Source organism: Malania oleifera, chromosome 7 (genome assembly GCF_029873635.1).
Source record: "Malania oleifera isolate guangnan ecotype guangnan chromosome 7, ASM2987363v1, whole genome shotgun sequence".
NCBI lineage: Eukaryota > Viridiplantae > Streptophyta > Magnoliopsida > Santalales > Ximeniaceae > Malania > Malania oleifera.
The window spans coordinates 92839778-92860403 of NC_080423.1; the positions used below are offsets into that span (position 1 = coordinate 92839778).

The 20626-nt window shown below is 36.9% G+C and overlaps 1 protein-coding gene across 3 annotated transcripts in view; it reads left to right on the plus strand.

Moving 5' to 3' along the window:
* Positions 1-20626, plus strand: part of LOC131159966 (uncharacterized) — a 63421-nt gene that overhangs the window by 41723 nt on the left and 1072 nt on the right. For all 3 annotated transcript variants that reach the window (XM_058115221.1, XM_058115223.1, XM_058115222.1), the window contains 3 exons: positions 3355-3414; positions 5001-5141; positions 20498-20593. In XM_058115221.1, the coding sequence (XP_057971204.1) occupies positions 3355-3414; positions 5001-5141; positions 20498-20593 (297 nt within the window). The remainder of the gene's footprint in view (positions 1-3354; positions 3415-5000; positions 5142-20497; positions 20594-20626) is intronic.

Sequence of the window (20626 nt, forward strand, 5' to 3'; positions counted from 1 at the left end):
ATTGCATAGAGGCTCTTAAATTCATCCAAACATCTGTAAACCATGTTTTTGACTAACTATTGGCATGGATGATCCATTATCTCCTATATTCTAAGTTTAAACATGAATTGCCCGCTACTGCAGTCAACCATGAGAAAGTGATGAACAACCATTACCCTAAAACAATGGGCATCATTTATTATTACAATGCCCAGTTGTGCATTAGAGGAAACATGTGAACTGAGGGGTCTCAAGAAAACTCAAAATCTGGGATACAAGCTAGATGGTTCATTGTTAGTTCCAAGTACAAGCAGAACTACATAAGTAGACATGCACGTTAAGCACTCGCAAGTTTGAATGCAACCAAGTACAAATATAGAGCAAATGAAATCAAAAGGGATATCCAACACATGTAGCTTTGAGTAACTTGAGTAAAAGCAAACATGAATAATGGGGAATGGCAGTGAAGCCATAAACTCTATATTAATTCAGAGAATGCAAGCATAATCTGGAATGGTTGGGCGTGAAGCTAGGTGGCCTTTTATTTCCGTCATCAAATCCCAGGGCTCAACCTTGGATAGGCAATGGAAATTACCAATCTTGAGTATGGTAAGGATAGACGGAATTTCCGGGGGAGCAGTAAAAATGCATAGAGAATTCTTTGGGTGGGATAATTTTTTGTAATGCAACATTTTCTAGGGGTCTATCTTCACTATTTTTTACCATAAATACCATGTGTGTGAAAGATTTTATTTTATTTTTTGTGGGGGGAGGGGATGGGAGGTTGTCTACTAAAAACATTTTTTGATTTATGTATCCATTATTATCATGTTCATGGAATATGGTATTCGAAATCTATGGAGCCCTCCTGTCAGAACCATGGTCTTAAATTTCCATGAAATTGTTGAAGTTTCAGTCAGAATTTATGCTTTTCATCACCCTCTAAATCAAAAAGGCAGTCAATATCCATCTTACAAAATTTCCATAAAAATTTCTTAGAATCATACAAAATTTATCAAAATTTTGAAATTTTATTGAAATTTGTTGATATTTTATGTATTGAATGAAATTGCCATAAAAATCAAATTCGAGATTTAAATAAAAAGTGGAATTTCTCTCTCATTTTATCTTATTTTTATCACAACAAAACTTTTTACTGGCGCTTTTGAACTTACATGAAAAATAAAACCTCAATATTAACAACTAAATTTTGTTTGACCATATTTGTGTCTAAATTATATGTATTTGTATAATTAAAATAACACGATATTAATTGAACATTTATGAATTTCATTTATATTCATTGAATATGTGTAATGTGATTATTATATTACAGAATATGTCTAATATGATTATTATATTACATCTACAGCATTTTATGTACACACCATACCTATCATTGATGCATTTAATTTATGATATTTTAGTTCTAAAACTTCATTATTATGTCTATTAGCCACTTCTAAAGGTCCATAAAAGAACACCATGTTTATTACTAGTTTCCATCATTTTTAAAATCGAAATTGGAATCGAAATTTTCATTGAAATTCTGTACTTTTTAAGCTTCGAAATTTTAGTCAAAATTGAAGTTTAAGACCTTGGTTAGAATTAAGATGTGGTATTGATGTGTGTATGGAATGTGTCTAGAACACCTTTTTTTTTTTCCTTTTTTTTTTTCTTTTGAAGTTGTAGTTGATATGCATGGCTAACAAAAAAGAGAAACAAATCTTGGTGCAATGAGAAAGTTCTTATTCTCGGTTTGGTTTGCGGAATGGAATTGAAGTAGGAAAGGACTTGAGATAGAATGGAATCTAGGCAAGAATGAAAGTGTTGTTGGAATATGATTACTATGCTTGGTCAATAACACAAAATAGCTGTAGGAATCGCAATACAAAATAAATGATTTTTAAAAATATCCCTAGTTCAGATTTATTTTTATTTTGCAATCATTCAAAATATATGATTTCAATTCAATGTTATTTTGTTTTTGTTTATTTTATTATTATTATTTTTATTGTTTTACAATACTAATAATTTTTTTGAGGCATGGAAACAGCCTCTTGCAGAAATGCAAGGTAAGGCTGCATATTATAGACCTATCATGGTTTCTTCTTCCTTGGACCCGCCATATGCAGGAGTACAAAGAGCTTTGGGCACCGAGCTGCCCTTTTTTTACTATTACATTATAATAGTTTATTATTATTTTTATTTTTAAAATAATTATTGTTCGTGTGATTATTATTTTATTATTATAGTTGTTGTTGTTTGACAAAAAGACAGGGACCTCCCCTGAGGTTTTAAAAATTCCATTGACCACCCATAAGATTTCAAAAATACCATAAATCTCTCTTGAGGTTTGTCAAAAAGATACAAACCTCCCCTCAAAAGACTTGTCTTCCTATAAAATACAAGTGGAGGTTTGTGTCTTTTTGGCAAACCTCAAGGGAGATCCTTGGATTTCTTGAAAATTCAAGGGAGGTCCTTGGAATTTTTGGAACCTCAGGGGAGGTCATTGTATTTTGCCCTATATATTATTTGACGAGGGTTGTAATTGTATTTTAATAAAAATCTAGAGTAGAATTATTGTTCCTCATAAGAGGAGGAATCACCATTTTAATAAATAATGGAATTAGCATTCCGGCCTGAAAGCGATTCATCCTCAATTCATGCAAACCAAGTGTTGGAATGGAATCAAGGACAGAATTTTACTTCCATTCCAGCCCTAAGTCGGTGAACCAAACAAGTGGTTAGTATGCACTATTAATTTACAAAAAGTTTTATCACATGCATTGCTAATTACATTTTTCTTGTGTATAATCTTATGATAGTGAAGTTCTCATGTGTAACAAGCCTATTAGATACACTGAAAATAATGGTAATCTAATATTATGGTTGTGTTTCCAATGTCCTAAGGCTTTTTTGCAGTCAGACAATTCTGACACCTAGACATGAACCCACATGGCCACATGCTGTATGTAAACACAGGTCGTTCTGTGTGGAAATGTACCGGTTTCGAATTTTAGTATCTCCCAACTCTATGTGCTTCTTGCGCATCTGAGAATGAACATTTCTCCAGCATAATGGTGAAGATGGGAGCTTGGTTCTCCTTTCTTTCCCTTCCCTCTTCTCTTCTCTTTTCTTCTCTTCTCTTCTCCTACTTCTAATTAGAATGGTATTTTTATGTGGAGCCAGATATTGGGCTTTAACCATTACTTGGACCCTTCTCTCCCCTATTTTTGCCTTGCTTCTTTGTTTGTTTTGTACTTTGCATCATTTGTACTCATGAGTTATCATTTTTGGGCTTTAAATGCCAGTCTTCTCTAATATTGAATCTCATTATGCCAGTGTATCTTATTTGTTTATTTTTTTGAACAGAATATAACCAGAGAAATGGTAGCTAGCCTGAACGATGATAATGCTAGACTACGGTTGCAGGTACATAGCCCCATAATTGACATATTTTACAGGAGGGCTTTAATAAGTATTTCTCAGCATGGATGAACACACCATGATCCTGGAAGGTTACTTGTCTGGGTATGGTCAGTTGATTTACTAATAATTAGATGAAGCCAAATCTGATATTCCATGCTCTTTTTGGTGTGCCACAGGCTCCATCTTGGTGGTCGTCGAGTAGCTTTGTAATTTTTTTTCTTTTGATAATTAAGTTCAATTGGTGCCATTCATCTTGGATTTATAAAAAAAAAAGCCTTAATATCCTTGTTAATTTTTGATAAAAATAGCTTAGAACATTATATTGATCATGAATGATGTTTGTGCGTTTGGTGTGCATGCAGCCATGCATTTGGAAATCCCCAATTTATGAGTTTTTTTCCCATGGTAAAAAAATAGCTTAGAACATTATATTGATCATGAAAGGATGTTGGAGCATTTGGTGTGCATGCACTTGGTTGGAAATCTCCAAGTTATGTGTTTTTATATGTTTCCCAATGTAACAGTTGTGGTTAGTGTTAAGGATTGATATACATTGTTGACCTATGATTGTTATAAAAAAAATTGTTGACCCACAATTGCTATGGAAGTAAAAAGCCATTGTTGATCCACAACTTAATGGCTTAAGCTTTAGGTGAATTGGTAATTTGACGCGGTATTAGTGCCATGGTTTCTAGGAGGTTTGTGGGCTCTAGTCATGTAGCTTGTGTTTATTGTTTCGTTGTTTAAAGTTAAAAGATACTGACCTCCCTTGAGGTTTGATGAAAAGATGTGGATCTCCCTTAAGTTTTTAAAAATCTAGGTATCTTTGTTAAGATTTGAAAAAAAGATATGGGGCTCCCTTGAGGTTTCAAAAATTTCACAGACCTCTCCTGAGGTTTGTCAAATAGATGCAGATCTCCCCCTATATTTCATAAAAGGACAAGCTCAAAGAGGGGTATAAGTGTCCCGAAGTCAAATGTCAAGATAGTTCTAGGGGATTTTGAAATCTTTAGGGTATGTTCATGGGATTTCTAAAACCATAACCAAGGTCTATGTCTTTTTTGTAAATCTTGGGAAGTCAGTGTCTTTTGCCTTAAAAATTATCTTGTTCTTTGTAATGGGTGTTATTTATCATTTCCTTAGTCTCTCCCACATGCATTGGGCTTCATGTGTGGGGTAGTGTTAAGGCTTGATATTCATTGTTGGCTAACAACCTAACAACTTAAGCTTTTAGGTGAAGTGGTAAACCAATAATCTAACAATTAGATGGTATAATACTTTTATAATTTAGGCTTTTTCTTGTTTCGTTATTCATATATTTCCACCATTAGAGGCATTTGATAAGATTGGACAAGGATGGGATTTGGGAAACCTTTAGTTTCATGTTCTATTCTTTTTGACTTCTTTTGTTTCCATCATAGATATTAGATAATTGTTTTTTTATTTATTTCTTATATTGAACTTGTTGGGGCAAAAAAATCATTCATATAGCAAGCACATATAATCATATATTTGAATTTTAATTTAACCCATTAATATAAAGCATCTGTGTTTTTTCTGATGTGGAAATTAAAAACAAAGCTTGGCAGGTGACGGAGTTGGAAGAATCTCAGAACAATCTTTTAAGAGAAAACCAACAGTTGATGGAAAATATGTCTGGTTTGCAGTCACATATTCACAGCCTTGAGAGGATCAATGCTGCTTATCCCTCATCAATAGAAGTTGGCGAGGTTTGCTTGTTTGTTTGTTTGTTTTTTTGTTTTTTTTTTTCCGCAACACTTCATCTTCTTAACATTTTGGATCTGGCCATATTATATGCCATCAATGTTGTGCACAATTAAGAATTTGAGGTGTCGTAGTAATTTAGGATTATATTTTTCAAATTTTGTTGTGATTTCAGTTTTTAGAGATTTAATAAGTTTTATGCATTTTTCTTTCCTTAATAAAGCCTTTATGAGAGCCCTAGGATGTAATGTGTTTTGGAAGTGGCTTGGATGATATGAACATTGAAACCGTAATTACAGTTTACCATTTTCCTTTAATTTTTCCTTTGTTTTCAGTTTTTCTTTTGTTTCTCTTAATTCCACCCCCCCCCCCACTTTTTTTTAATCTTTTTGCGAGTCGGTGTTGCATGCTAGTATTTTGATGCTGACACAGCAGTTTCCTTACCATGTGTGGGAGCAATCTGAGCCTAAGCCTAGCTTGTTGAGAGCATGGGCTCTGTGAAAGCTACACATCATTTAGATGTAGGAAATTTAGGATATTTTAGTTAATTTATATTTTTATTGTGATTTTTATTATTTGGAAAGTAGAGTTGGGTTTACTTTTGGATAGAAATATTCAAGACCTTAATCACGTGTTTGGCTTTTTGAAATTTGAATAACAGAAAAAATGCAAGTCCTTGTCCTCAATTAGGTCCCAAGCCACTCAAATAGAGAAAACTCTCAATTGCTTTGCCCCTCAACTCCAAGCATCAGTCGTATGCCCTAATATGTCATGCCTGGTCACTGACAACCTATCCTTTGGTCAATCTGAGAAACCCCTTCCCTTTTGACATGAGCTTTGTTTCCGAAGCCCTACCCCTTTGAAAGTGATGTAAGGCTGTTGCACCAGTGAAGCATTGAAGGCAGTTCATTCTTCGCCTTTTAGTTGCAATAATAGTTATTAATTATTCTTATCTTGGTATTATTATGGTCTTGTCAAATTGTGTCATTTCCTAAGTCCAACTTTATAATGTTCATTTATGAGTCTAGTTCCAAAGTGTATGTACGAGGTCTTTGAGTCTATAGAAGTCAAAACAGCTGTAGTCAAGAATAATCATTTTCCTGGGTACGTTTGATGTGCAAGACAATCATGTATGAAGATGTACAGAATTGTCCCTTCCCATTTTGGTTGTCAATTCTGATCTGATCAGAATTTTCCTGAGAACTTGGAAGTTTGGATGAGGATTCACCCATTGCTCCTTCTGTAGCCTCCACCACTGTGTTTCTGCACACGAGGATCTTTGCCACTAAATCTGCCTGTAGTTATTCCTAATCTGTCAGATATCTAATATGACAGATCCTACAGTGTATGTCCGTCACGTTCATTGCTTCAAATTGGTATCAGAGCAGGTTCTCCTTTGGGTATTTACAGATGGCTGCTAGGGCTGGAAGTGGAAACTGTGGCCAAAGTGCCAGGACTTGTGCAACTGTAGAGAAGGTTTTCCTTTGGGTATTTATAGATGGCTGCCAAGGGTGGAAGAGGAAAGCATTGCCATAGATCCAGGACGTTTGCTACTGTTCTGATGTTGCATGAACTATAAGAGAAAATTCAAAACCTTATAGAGTTGGTTCTTAACAAAAATAATCAAGGAAATGGAAGGTAATGGGATCATGAACCAGTAAGAGAAGTTGAAGACAAACCTAATCAGTTTTTTGAGGATGGAAGTGATGATTCCAGCTACAGAAGTAGCTTTGGACTTAGAAGGTGTTTTCAGCCCAATAAAAGACCAAAATGCTGTGAGGAATGGATAATTTTAAACTCTAAAGTATATGCTGTTCAAGTCCAAATTGCAGAATTTTATGATGACATGGAACCTGCTGAATTCCTGAACTGGATGGACAGCATAGAGAGCTGCTTTTGTACAAAGAACTTGCAGAATATCAGTGAGTCAAGTTGGTAGCTGTAAGATTGAGAGAAGCTGCTTCTACTTGGTGGAGCCATGACCAAAATGATTGTGAGCTTAGAGGCAAAAGGAGTGTCTAACAGTAGAATAAATTGAAGGAGAAGCTCAAGGCACAATTCCTATAAGGGATTCTTAGCAAGTGTATCAGAAATTGAAAAATCTTAGGCAGCATGGGAAGAGTGTGAAAGATTACATGAGAAGTTTCATCAATTGAATATAACGGGTAATCTTTCTGAAACAGAATTTCAAAAGGTAAGCTGATACATCAATGGTTGTTGTTAGCAATTCAAGATCAAGTAAGCTCACTACGACCTTTCAAAATAAGTGATTTCCATCAGCTTGCTGTAAAGGTTTGGAGCCCAAGTGGCAGGAGTACATTGAAAAAATCAAGGGCATGCTCCTCGGGGGAGTTTCTTCCAGCTCCAGGGCCTCAAATAGAATTACAGGTGGCACCTGCAGTCCACAGAAATGTTAACTCACAAAAATCAGCCTTATAACCCGCAGGGTTGGAATGCCATTAAGCGCTACAAGTGTTCAGAAATTGGACATATCAATCAAATGAATGCCTAAAAAGGAAGCCTACATGATAAGCCAAGTTTTTCATAAAACTAAGAACTAGAAGGTGTTGGTGTAGCCGTGTGGATGGGATTAATTATGAGATTGGGCATGAAGCTAACTTGGAAGAAGAAGGAATTGAAGGTCCTGAGGTAGGTGAGTCGCTGGTTGTTTAAGGTTCATGCTTGCAGCACCAGTGAGTCAGTGACAAATGGTGAAGATTGGTTAAGAAACATTTTTAGCACTCGCTGGATATTAAGGGGGAAAAATTTTGTAGTTTAATAATTGATAGTGGCAGCAGTGAGAACCGAGTAGCAAAAGAAATGATGGACAAGCTGAAAGTCAAGACTTCAGAAACACTCATGACCCTACCTCATCAAAGGAAATGAGGTGCTTGTGTCTTCAAGATGTTTTGCAAGGTAAATTGGCAATTCATTTTAAAAGATGCTCTTTGGTGTGATGTGGTGCCAATGGATGCTTGCCACATCTTACTTGGTCAGCCATGCCAATATGATCCTAATACCATTCATCATGGTGATACGAACACTTCTGTTTTAATGGTAAAAAGACAGTGCTAAGACCAATAAAAGAAGATGCTATGATCAAAAGGGTTGCCAGATGCTCTTGTTTGCTTTTGTAGTCGAAGGATTTTATTGAAAAAAAGCAAGGACTCTTACTGTTGTTTATATGCTGCTCAGGAACCCAGGAGTCCATTTTTGTTAAATTCTGGAACACGTGAGCATGCTGTTGGAGGAATGCAAGGAAGACCCTAGTTTCAAAGACATCTTAAAAAGACATGAAGCGGGGGACAAGAAGGTGCTTGATTTTTTGCTTCAAGATGGATATTTATTCAAGGGAGCCAGCTGTGTGTTCCAACTGGTTCTTTAAGAGAGTTTGTAATTGTTGAATTGTATGTTATTGGACATGTTGGTTGAGATAGGACACTTAATTTGGTGTGCTGAAAAGTGTTTTTGGCCTACGTATGTCAAGATGTTAAGCTGAAGCATATCGAATTGCCAAAGGCCAGCAGCAAAATATTGGTTTCTACATACCTTTACCCAGAGCCTACTGCTCCGTGTGTTGAGGTAAGTATAGGTTTTGTTGCGGGATTTCCCAAAACTGCAATAGGTGTTGATTCTGTATTTGTGGTGGTTGATAACTTCTCAAAAATGGCACATTTAACAGCTTGCAAAAAAAAAAAAAAAAAAGAAGACATCTGCTGCTACTTTTGTAGCACATATATTTTTTCAAGTAGTTGTGAGGATTCATGGCTTGCCCAAGACAACATGGGATACAGATTCAGAATTTCGACTTCTGGATGAGCAATTTTGATGTCTAGTCATATGGAAAGGAAAACCTTGTATGAGTAGTCTTAGAACTGGAGCTTATGCTGAGTGATGCCAAGATGTGTGGATAATTAAAAATGGCAACTCGCATGGAGGGGAGTTTCTTCTAACAAAGGGGGGAATGATGCAATGCTGCTGCAACGAGTGAAGCATTAGTTAATATTTTCTGGAATACAGTCCACTCTTTAGTTGCAATGACAGTTATTAATTATTCTTATCTAGGTGTCATTTTCATGGTCTACTCAAAATGTGTCATTCCCTAAGTCCAATTTTATTTACAAAATTTATTTATCAGCCTAGTTCCAAGTGTATTTATAAGGTCTTTGAGTATAGAGAAGTCATAACAGCTGTACTCAAGAATAATTATTTTCTTGTCATATTTAATGTGAAAGGTGTTGTGTACTTATATTTGTACTAATCCAGATTATGCAGAAGCAGTACAGATTTTTCCCTTTCCAATTTGGTTTTCTATTCTGATCTGTTTAGAATTTTCCTGAGAACTTGGAAATGTGGTTTGAGGATTCTCCTTCCATAGGCTCCACCCTTGCATTTCTGCGCAAAAGGATCTCTCTTTGCCACTCAATCTCCCAGTAATTATCCCTAATGTGTCAGATTTTTAATATGACTGATCCTACTGTGTGTTTCTGGGACAGGGGCTGCATCCAAGCCTGGTGTGACCATTTGGATTGTGTGAACTGTGAAATAGCCTTTACCTCAACCCATCTTTGACTGCAGTTAGGCCTAGGCTCAGCCCAAATTGTTTCCTATGATTCCATACGCGATGGCCAAATTCCCAGCTGTTTTAGTTATGTTATTTCGCCCCTTCAACCACCAAGTAAAAAAAAAGTGAAACATTTTATTTCAAAATTTTAGATTGCAAGATTGGTGATTGGACAGAAAAATTGATGTAGGAAACAAGGATTTGGAGACGGCATAAGGTTATTTATCTTCCCAAATGAAAGAACACCAGAGCACTATTGATTAACTCCAGGCTATAAGTCGGCAGCTTTGTGCTATCATAGCTAGACTGGACTATCTGGACAAACAGAAAGGAGTAATGAATACTGCCATTTCTAGTGCTCTCATCATACTGCTATCCAATTTCCTGAGGTTACTTGAGGTACTGCTTATCCTCTATAAGCCCTGTTGAAGTATTGGTTTAATTGGAAGACCAAATCAAAATGATGTCTCTCCCTGTATTTGTAATAAATGTGAAGTACATGACACTGACCATTATACCCTTAGTAACTCATGCTCACTAACATAGCCATAACACATAGTAATTGTTGAGATTTTGATTAAATGAATGACCTAACTTGAAGGTAGGTCTCTCCCTCTATTTATAATAGAAGTCAAATACATTATAATGACAATAATACCCTTGCTATCTCTAACTAATTAACATACTAACACACTTAGTAATAATAATACTAAAAGACATAAATAACCTCTTACACTCCTCAAGATGGAGCATAAATGTCATATGCTCCTAGCTTGTTACAAATAAATTTAACACGAGCACCCCCCATAGCTTTGGTAAACACATAAGCAACCTGCATATCAGACTTCACATAAGTAGTAGTAATGAATTTCTGCTCAAGTTTCTCTCAGACAAAATGACAATCAATTTCAATGTGCTTCAACTGCTCAAGAAAGACTGGGTGGGAGGCAATATGAAGAGTAGGCTAATTATCACACATCAACTTCATAGGCTGAGAATGTGAAAAAACAAATTCTTCCAACATTTTCTTCAACCAGACAAGTTTACAAGTAGTGTGAGTCATAGCTCTATGTTCTGATTTAGCACTTTACCTGGCCACCGCAGTTTGTTTCTTACTCTTCCAAGAAACCAAATTACCACCAACCAAGATATAGAACCCGGTTGTGGATCTCCAGTCGGAAGGCGACCTAGTCCAATCTGCACCTATATATTCATGGATATAAGTGTGACCTTGATCATGATTTAAATGACCTCTCCCTGATGCACCTTTGAGATATCTTAAGATGCGAATGACTGTGTCCCAATGACTTGCCCTCAGAGAATCTAGAAATTGACTAACAAAATTTGTTGCAAAAGATATATCCGACTGAGTGATTGTGAGATAATTCAACTTTCCAACAAGTCTTCGATATTGTCCAGGATTAGGTAGCAAATCACCCATACCCAGCGCTAACTTGCTGTTTGGATCCATGGGCATGTCAATTAGTTTAGATTCCAACAATCCAGTTTCATCCAACAGATTAGGAACATACTGCCTTTGTAACAAAATAGCCCCTGTACGAGATCTATATACTTTTATACCCAAGGAATATTTTAATGGTCCCAAATTTTGTTTTGAAACCTAGTTTGTAGAAAAAAGTTTGAGACTTTGAATACCTTTATCATCATCACCTGTAATAACAATATGATCCACATAAACAACAAAAAGGATCCTACTTGATTAAGTATGACGATAAAAAATAGAATGATCCACTGCATACCGTCAAAGACCAAACTCAAGTATTACAACACTAAAACGACCAAACCATGCTTTGGGAGACTATTTTAAACCGTATAGTGCCTTCTTAAGCTGACACACTAAGCCCGACTCCTCCTGAGCAATAACCCAGGTGGTTGCTCCATATAGATCTCCTCCTCAAGGTTACCATGCAAGAAGTCATTCTTCACATCTAACAGATGTAGAGGCCAATGACGAGTAGTAGCCAAGGAGATGAACATATGTACTGATGTAAGTTTGACAACCAGAGAAAAGGTGTTAGAATAAACCAAATCATACATCTGAGTATACCCTTTAGCAACAAGACGAGCCTTTAGACAAGCCACATAACCATTAGGGTTGACTTTGATTGTGTATACTCGGCGACTACCAACCACAAACTTGCTAGGAGGAAGAGATACCAAGTCCCAAGTGCCATTGTCCTGTAAAGCATTCATCTCTTAAACCACAGCATTCTTCCACCCAGAGCGAGCTAAGGCTTCCGAAACAGACTTAGGAAGGGTAAAAGATGATAAAACAGTAACAAAACAATAATAGGAGGGTGATAGGAAGTCATAACAAACGTAGTTGGAAATAGGATGTTGAGTACATGTGTGTTTACATTTTTGAACAGTAATAGGAGGATCACCATCATGGGAAAGTCATCAGATGAGGACACCAAAGGCGTGGTAGTAGAAGCTAGAGGGGACTCTCTTCCTTGGAGCCGTTGTCGTGAATACACCTGCAAATTAGGCTGATCAAGATGATGAGAAAGGCTTGAACTACATGGAGACTTAGATGGCTGGTTGGGCAAAGAGGCAAGGACAACAAAGTAGAATCTGGAAGATTAGGCAGAGGAAGAGACTCAAACTCATTGAACTCAAAAGCACTCTGGGACTGGGTGTAGTGAGGTGTGTAGACTAAAAGAAGGTAACATCTGTAGAAACAAAGAAGCGATGCAGTACCAGAGTATAACAACGATATCCCTTTTGAGTATATGAGTAGCCTAGAAAGACACATTTTATAACATGAGGATCCAACTTATCCACCCCAGGAGTTAGTTGATGAACAAACGACACACACTTGAATATACGAGGAGGGAGAGAGAATAAAGGTGAATTAGGAAAGAGAATTGAGGAAGGAATTTTACCACTAAGAATAGAGGCTGGCATCCTGTTGATCAGATAGCAAGTAGTAGGTACAACATCACTTTAAAACACTTTAGGTACATGCATTTGATAAAGTAAGATACGAGTGATTTCAAGGATATGTTTATTTTTCCTCTTTACAACCCCATTTTGTTGAGGAGTGTGGGCACAGGATGATTGATGGAAAATTCAAAATTGAGTCATATAAATAGTGAATTATGAACTAAAATACTCTTTAGCATTATCGCTTCAAAGTATTCAAACAGGTAAACCAAATTGAGTCTTTATTTTAGAACAAAAGGCACAAAATATATGAAATAACTTGGAACGATATTTTATTAAATATAGTCAAGTCATTCTTGAATGGGCATCCACAAAGGTTACAAAGTACCGAAAACCCAACTTGGACACAACTCTACTAGGATCCCAAACATTAGAATGAACTAACATGAAAGGGCCCTTATTTTTTTTATTGACTCGAGAAGTGAAAGGGAGATGATGGTGCTTTCCTAACTAATAAGAATCACAATCAAGACTAGACACAAAATTGAGGAACAAAACATTTTAACTTTTCCAGTGAAGGATGACCAAGATGACAATGAATTTGGAGAGGTGTGGCAATAATAGTGCAGACGATAGAAGGAGATAGCAGCTTAAAGTGATAAAGTCCACCAGCTTCACGCCTTTTGCCAATCGTCTTCCTCACCTTCAAATCCTGAATAGCCACAAAATCAAGGAAGAATGTTATTGAACAATTCATGGATTTAGTAATCCTACTAATGGACATAAGATTGAAAGGGAATTTGGAAATATACAAAACCGAAGAAAGAGAAATAGAAGAAGTGGGATTTACTGTCCCAATTCCCTTGACTGCGGTGGTGGATCCATGAGCAAGAGTAACACAGGATAAATTTTTAGGATATTGAAAAGTGGAAAAAAAATTTGGTATACTTGTGATATGATCAGTGGTAGCGGAGTTTATGACCCAAGGACTAGGGCGAGAAGTACTGGATGATAGACATACTGTGGGTTACCTGTTTGGGCAAGAGATGCATTGAGAAGAGAAGCTTGTTGTGACATTTGATATTGCTAGAACTTGGAATTCTCTTCCTCTGACATGGATACAATACGTTGCCCCTCACTTGGCCTCCAAAGGTAAGGTGTGGAGTCCATGGTGGGTGCATTGGCTACCCCCAAAGGTGTGAAGTCGGTGTTGGCTGCATTGGCAGTATGTGAAGCTCTACCGTGGAGATATTAACATTGCTCGACAATATGATTACTTCGTCCACAATGAGTGCACTTGCGAGGAGTGCCTTTACCTCATCCATTTCTACCACCACGACCACTTGAGCCACCTCAATAACACCTGCGGTTTTTTGGTAGAGACCTAGAATCACCTTGTGTAGCAAAAGTTGTCCTCTCAAAGCCAGATTTAAGAGCATGAAAATGTGAGCTAAAGGAATCATGGACACGAGAATAAACATTAGCAAACAATGGCAACTCTGCACTACTAAGTATCTGGGACTGTACTACCTCATACTTGGGTCTCAAGCTCGCTAGGACCCGAAGAACTTTCATATGCTCCCTTCGCTTCTGCATCTCATGAACGTTGGTGGTTACGTGTTGCATGACATTAAGCTCCTCATGAATACGCTTCACCTCTCCAAAATAATCTGCGATGCTCCTATCTCCTTGTTGTAACTAAAAGTACTCTTGGGATAAATCACACGTACGTGTAATGTTACTAGAGTATAGAAGCTTGGCATAATCCCAAATCTCGTTGCACGTATCTAGTTGCATACACATTCGTGCAATTTGTGGCTCCATTGAATTCCACAAGAGGGAGACAATCAAGGCATTTGAATCCACACTTCTTTTCTCTTCTCATCAGAAGGATCAGATTGGAGCAAGTGGTCAAATTTTCCTAATTGTGCTAATAAACCAGAACAAGTTTAGACCATTGAACATAATTCTTTCCATACAACTTTTGAGTCGTTGTTTGTGGCAGCGATGAAAGAAACATATTTTTGGGATTCATGGACTCCATCCCAACACTCACAAACTTGCAGCCACACCAATGTCAAACAAGAAGAACAATCAAGACTAATCGGGACAATCACAAACTATTTGAAGCACCGACACAACCATGGACGAGGTGAACGACTTACTAACTGAGATAGCACTGCCACAGCCTCACAATCCTAACTTGTGAACACTGCCACTATTCCAAGAAACTCACAAAGAAGCCTTTAGAAGCACCGAACAAAAACTAATGGATTACCATGAATGCATGGTCGAAAAAGGTTGTATATTTGGACAAAAAACATGTCCAACAGCTTTATAATATTGCTTAGAGAGGGAATCAAAACATGGCAAAGGAAAAAAAAAGAAAAAGGTGGCTGGAAACTCTCACGTGCCAGCGTGTGGGGTTGGCACTGCCAGCAGTTGACCTGTGCGTGGGAGCACGTGGGGTTGTTTCCATTGAATGGGTTTTATGGAGGTAGGCTTCAGAGGGTTATGTTTTTGGCTATATGGTTGGTTTTGTGAAATAATGGAAAGGGTGAAGGTGGATCTGAGAAGGGTAGCGTTGGGAATGTGTTTTTTTTTTTGGCAATAGCTAAGTAGGATAGGATTTAGGTTGGATTACGTGCAGATACCATGTTGAGATTTTGATTAAATGAATGGCCTAAAATGAATGACCTAACTTGAAGATAACTCTCTCCCTCTATTTCAAATACAAATCAAATACATTCTAATGAAAATAATATCCTTACTAACCTTCACTAATTAACATACTAACACACTTAATCATAATAATACTTAAAGGCATTAATAACCTCTTACTGTAATAATCCTAAATGACCAAAATATCATGTGCTCCTAGCTTGTTACAAATGAATTTAACATAAACAACCCCCAAGATTTTAGTGAATAAATCAATAAGTTAGAACTCAGGCTTCACATAAGTTGTTGTAATGAGCTTTTGCACAAGTTTCTTCAAAACAAAGTAACTGTAAACTTCAATGTGTAATGTTTACTTATGGAAGATTGGGTTGGAGGCAATATGAATATCAATTCGATTAGGATACAGCAACTTCGTAGAATGATACTGTGGAAAACGAGCTTCTTCCAACTTGTTTTTTAATAGGACATGTTCACATGTAGGGTGAGCCACAATCCAATATTCTAACTCAGCACATGACCTTGCAGCCACAATTTGTTTCTTTCTCATCCAGGAGAACAAGTTATCACCACAATAGTACTCGGTTGTAGATCTTGTGTTGGAAGGTGACCCAACCCAATTTGCATCTGTATATCACTGATTATAATTGTGTTCTCGACCATGATATATAGACCCTCCGAGGTGCACCTTTGAGGTATCTCAAAATGTGAAGTACTACATCCCAATGACTTGTTCTTAGAGAATCAAGAAATTGGCTCACACTACTTGTGAAATATATATCCGATCGAGTAGCTGTGAGGTAGTTCTACTTTTCAACAAATATCTTGTGTCGTTGAGGGTTGGCCCTACATCTAACACTAACTTGCTGTTAGGAACCATGGGGGCATCGGCAGTTTTGGATCCAACAATGCAATCTCATTTATACAGTTAAGAACATGCTTCCTCTTTGACAAAATAGTTCTAGTGTGAGATTTGGATACTTCTTTACCCACCAAGTATTTCAATGGTCCTAAATCTTTGGTCTAAAATTTAGCATGTAGAAAAATGCTTTACTTGCTAGATACCTTGATCATCATCACCATTATCACAATATCATCTACATACGCAATGAGTAGTATCCTATCGGATGTAGCATGACGATGAAATACGGAATGATCTATTGCACACCGTTGAACGTTGAACTCAAGTTCTGCAACATCAAATTGATCAAGCATGCTTTGATTGACTACTTCAAAACATACAATGATTTCTTGAGCCAACGCACTAAGCCTGACACCCCTTGTGCAACAAACCCAAGTGGTTACTTCATATAGACATTTTATTGAGGATCACCATAAAGGAAGACATTCGTCACATTTATGATTTAACTAATGTAGAGACCAATGATAGGTGGTGGCCAAGGAGATGAAAAACAAACAACGACACAGTAGAATGTGTTTGAATAATCCAAACTGAATGCATGAGTATGTCCCTTACCAACGGGCTTCCAAAAGAGCCATACAAACATCAGAATTAACTTTCACAGTGTACTCCTAGCAACAATCAACCATAGACTTATCAGGAGGAAGAAATACCAATTCCCAATTATTGTTTTCTTGTAATACACACATCTCTTCAACCATTGCAGTCTTCCATCTAGAATGGGCCAAGGCTTCAAAAACAAATTCAAGAAGAGCAACATAAGATAGAGTACTAACAAAACAATAATATGAGGTGACACGAAATTATAGCAAACGAAATTAGAGATTGGATGTTGTATAAAGGTGCATTTCACTTTTCGGACAAAAAAGGGAAGGTCAACATCTTGCGAAATGGGATCATCAGATGAGAAAAACAAAGGAATAGTAGTAGAAGTTGGAGGACTCTCCTTGAGCCGCCATCATGTATACACTCACAAATTAAGACAATCATAGAACTATCATATGCTCCCTCTACTTTTGTATCACGCTTACATCAGCAATTATGGTTTACAAATCATGATGTTAAGTTCCTGATGGATGTGCTTCATCTCTTCAAAGTACTCTGACATTCAACTCCTTGTAACTCAACATACTCCAAGGATAGATTGTATGTTTAATGTCACTTGAATATTAGAGCTCGATACAATCCCAAATCTCCTTGCATACATTCAGATGTGCACATACGCCCAATCTAGAGTTCCATAAATAGGGACAACCAATGCATTTTCTTGCATCCATGCTTCTTTCCTTTTATCGTCCCTGTCCCGGATTGAAATAAGTACTCATATTTACCTAAGCCTGTCAAATAGATCTTAATAGTCTTAGGCTAGTGCACATAACTCTTTCCAACTTCTTGATTGTTATTGCTGTAATGATGGAGACATACTTTCAGGATTCATGGACTCAAATGCAACATTGACAAATGAGACCAACAATCAACAAGGTCAATGGCTAGAACAACCAGAACAACCATGAACATGATGAACAACTAAAATGGATCACGAATGAGTCACTGAAAAACTAGCTTAACTCTGCCGCAGCCCCAAGAAACTCTTCCTGAAACTATTGCAGAACCCTAATGGTACGAAACAACCATTAACAAAGTGCACTGGGTGAACAACAAAAAAAAGGTTGTATTTTTTAACAAAATACGGGACCAACAATGTGATTTTATTGAGTAGGGAAGTATGTTTAAGGCATTCAGGAAGAAATCAGGAAGAAATTGGAGCAAAAACAGTGCTCAAAAAGCTCTTAATCACCACCTCATGGGGTTGGAGGTGCCAGCTTTCAGCCGACACATGTGCAGGACCTTCTCCAGAGATGACATTTCACGTACTTCTAGATTGGTAGGTTCTGCTGCTATATATGATGTTGGTTTTGCAAAATCTGAAGGGGTTCTTGAGATTCTGAACAAAAGTAACATTTAGGAATTTTTCAAGCTATTGCCGTGCTTCCTGAAGTTGTTCCTCGTCTTTGGTCATGTGTATGATCATCCTATAGTGGCAGGTTTGCATAGGAATTCATGGTTTAGGGTTTGCTTTAGCAGTAGCTATGCACTTAGGGTTTAGGTCGGATATTCCTCCGATACCATGTTGAAGTATTAAAGTATTCGACAAATTGGTAGACCTAATCACAATGATAGATCTCTCCCTTCACTTATAATAAATGCCAAGTACATAACAATGACCTTACTAACTCATGTTTACTGACAGAGCAATAACACATAGTAATAATGCTGAATGACCAAAATAAACAGTAATAAAGTCTAACTAAAAAATTAAAATTCTGCTCATCTGAATTTAATGGCAAAGGTGAAGCAGATAAAAATGACTGGTTTAACCTATAGTTCCTTAGAACACTCCGAGTCCTGGTACAGGTGCAGATACAGTGTTTGCACAAATCAGGACAGGGTAGATGGTATGTGGTATACCATGTATCTGGGTAGTTTTGGTTTGTTCTCAATTTATGATGAAATTTGAAGCACTTGTACTGCGTACCATGTATTGAAGATGGCATTAGGTAAGATTGCATGAAATAAATACAACTTGCTTAATTTCTATATTCTCTCACTTATGACTCGTGTGATTAGATTTTCTCTGCATTTTCAAGGTTCCCCCCCCACCCCCTCCACCTGCCCCTGTTTTTTTTCATTTTTCTTTAGTCAAGTACACATAGGTGAATTTTATATCCAAAAAAAAAAAAGGAAAAATACACGTAAGTGATTTGATTATCACTTTCAGTAATCTAAATTGTGTGCTACTGCAATCCAGGAAATGGAAGGCACCACAAATCAGGAATGTGACTCCTGGATATGATGGATGCACGGGGATCTTGTTGACTGTGGTTTAACCAGTTGAAAATCTTTTTTCATATAGAAGGGTTAAACCAAAGGTGAAAATTAATATAGCCCTCTTGTTTGAGGATTCTGCCTATACATGTTGGACCTATATGGAACCCCAGCATGGATTCAATAGCTCAATACTTTGGATCAATAAATGAAACATTAATGCACAAATTCATACATTCTTATTATGCTTGAGACTATTTGCGGGACTCTGTTCTCTTTCCAATGGAAAGAAAGATGTTGCAAAAACTCGTCTTGAGATCAGTTTAAGGAAACTAAGAAGCAAAAAATTATTTTACACATTGGTGGATTTCAACAAGGGCAGGCATATATGGAGAGACTCTTATTTCTGTTGATTGAGCACCTTCGCTTGCCAAAAATGCTGAAAACAAAAAACCCTTCGAAGGGAAGCTTTATTGTAGCCAGCAGTGAAAGCCTTTCCTTTCTACCAAGTCCATATATCATAGGAAATTTGATATAAACTCATGGACTGCTACAGCTGCGATGAAAAGGGGCATAGCTCCTGATGATATCCAAAGAAGAATCATCTAAATGCGGTGGAGCCAGAGCAAGCAGATTATGAGGTGACAAGTGATGCTGGTGATGACTTCATAATAAATAAAGTTTATGATGCAGTTTAGTATTCTGGGTCTGGGGATGTAAATTAATGTGTTTACTAGTGATCAATGAGTCTCTGAAAAAGTCCGAGACCATCCCTTAGGTTGAGTGACCTTTTCCATGAGGTTGAGTGCCCTGTTTTATGAGGCGGTGATGTTATTCATCAGAAAGAAATAACATGTCCACACCTTTGCTAATATACGGTGCTTCCATGAATGTAATTTTACTCTCTATCTGGGTAATCTATTCCTGAGTCAGTTTTGAAGGAGGGTCTGTGCTGCCTTAGTTACACATTGTTTAGTGATGCAAAATTTAGGAAAAATTAGTTACACATTGTTTAGTGATGCAAAATTTAGGAAAAAATTGTTAAATTTTATATTTTTGTCGTTGTTTTCATTTGATATGTATTTTTTCCAAGTATATGAAGGTAACTTTTGGCAAGCAGTCTATTTATATTTCAGGATTCTAATTGAGGCATTAATATATTGGGTATTCAATTGAACTGATTAGGGTTTCGTACCCACGAGTAAGATCATTGGTGCTACACACACTAACAGGCACCCATGCACGTATTCAATCATTTAGTTATTTAGTCATGTATCGTCTCTGTTGATCCTCTGATTATTTTAATACTAATAATACTTTTGTTGAATCAAACAAATCATTATTTTTTGAGCCCTTTCACACCGTTGTTTTTTGATGAGCTGCATGTGGGCGTTTTATTTATTTATTTTTTTCACCAGAAACATTATCTTGAAATTACTAACAGATTACTCTTTCTTATGTAGAATGCTTCTGAAAATGAGGACCGGAACTCTCAGAAAGATGCATCACATGCAGTGGTTGAAAAATTGGTGACAGAAAATGCTGAGCTCAGTGAGAAGGTAAATTTGCCTCAACTATTCTGAAGCCATGAA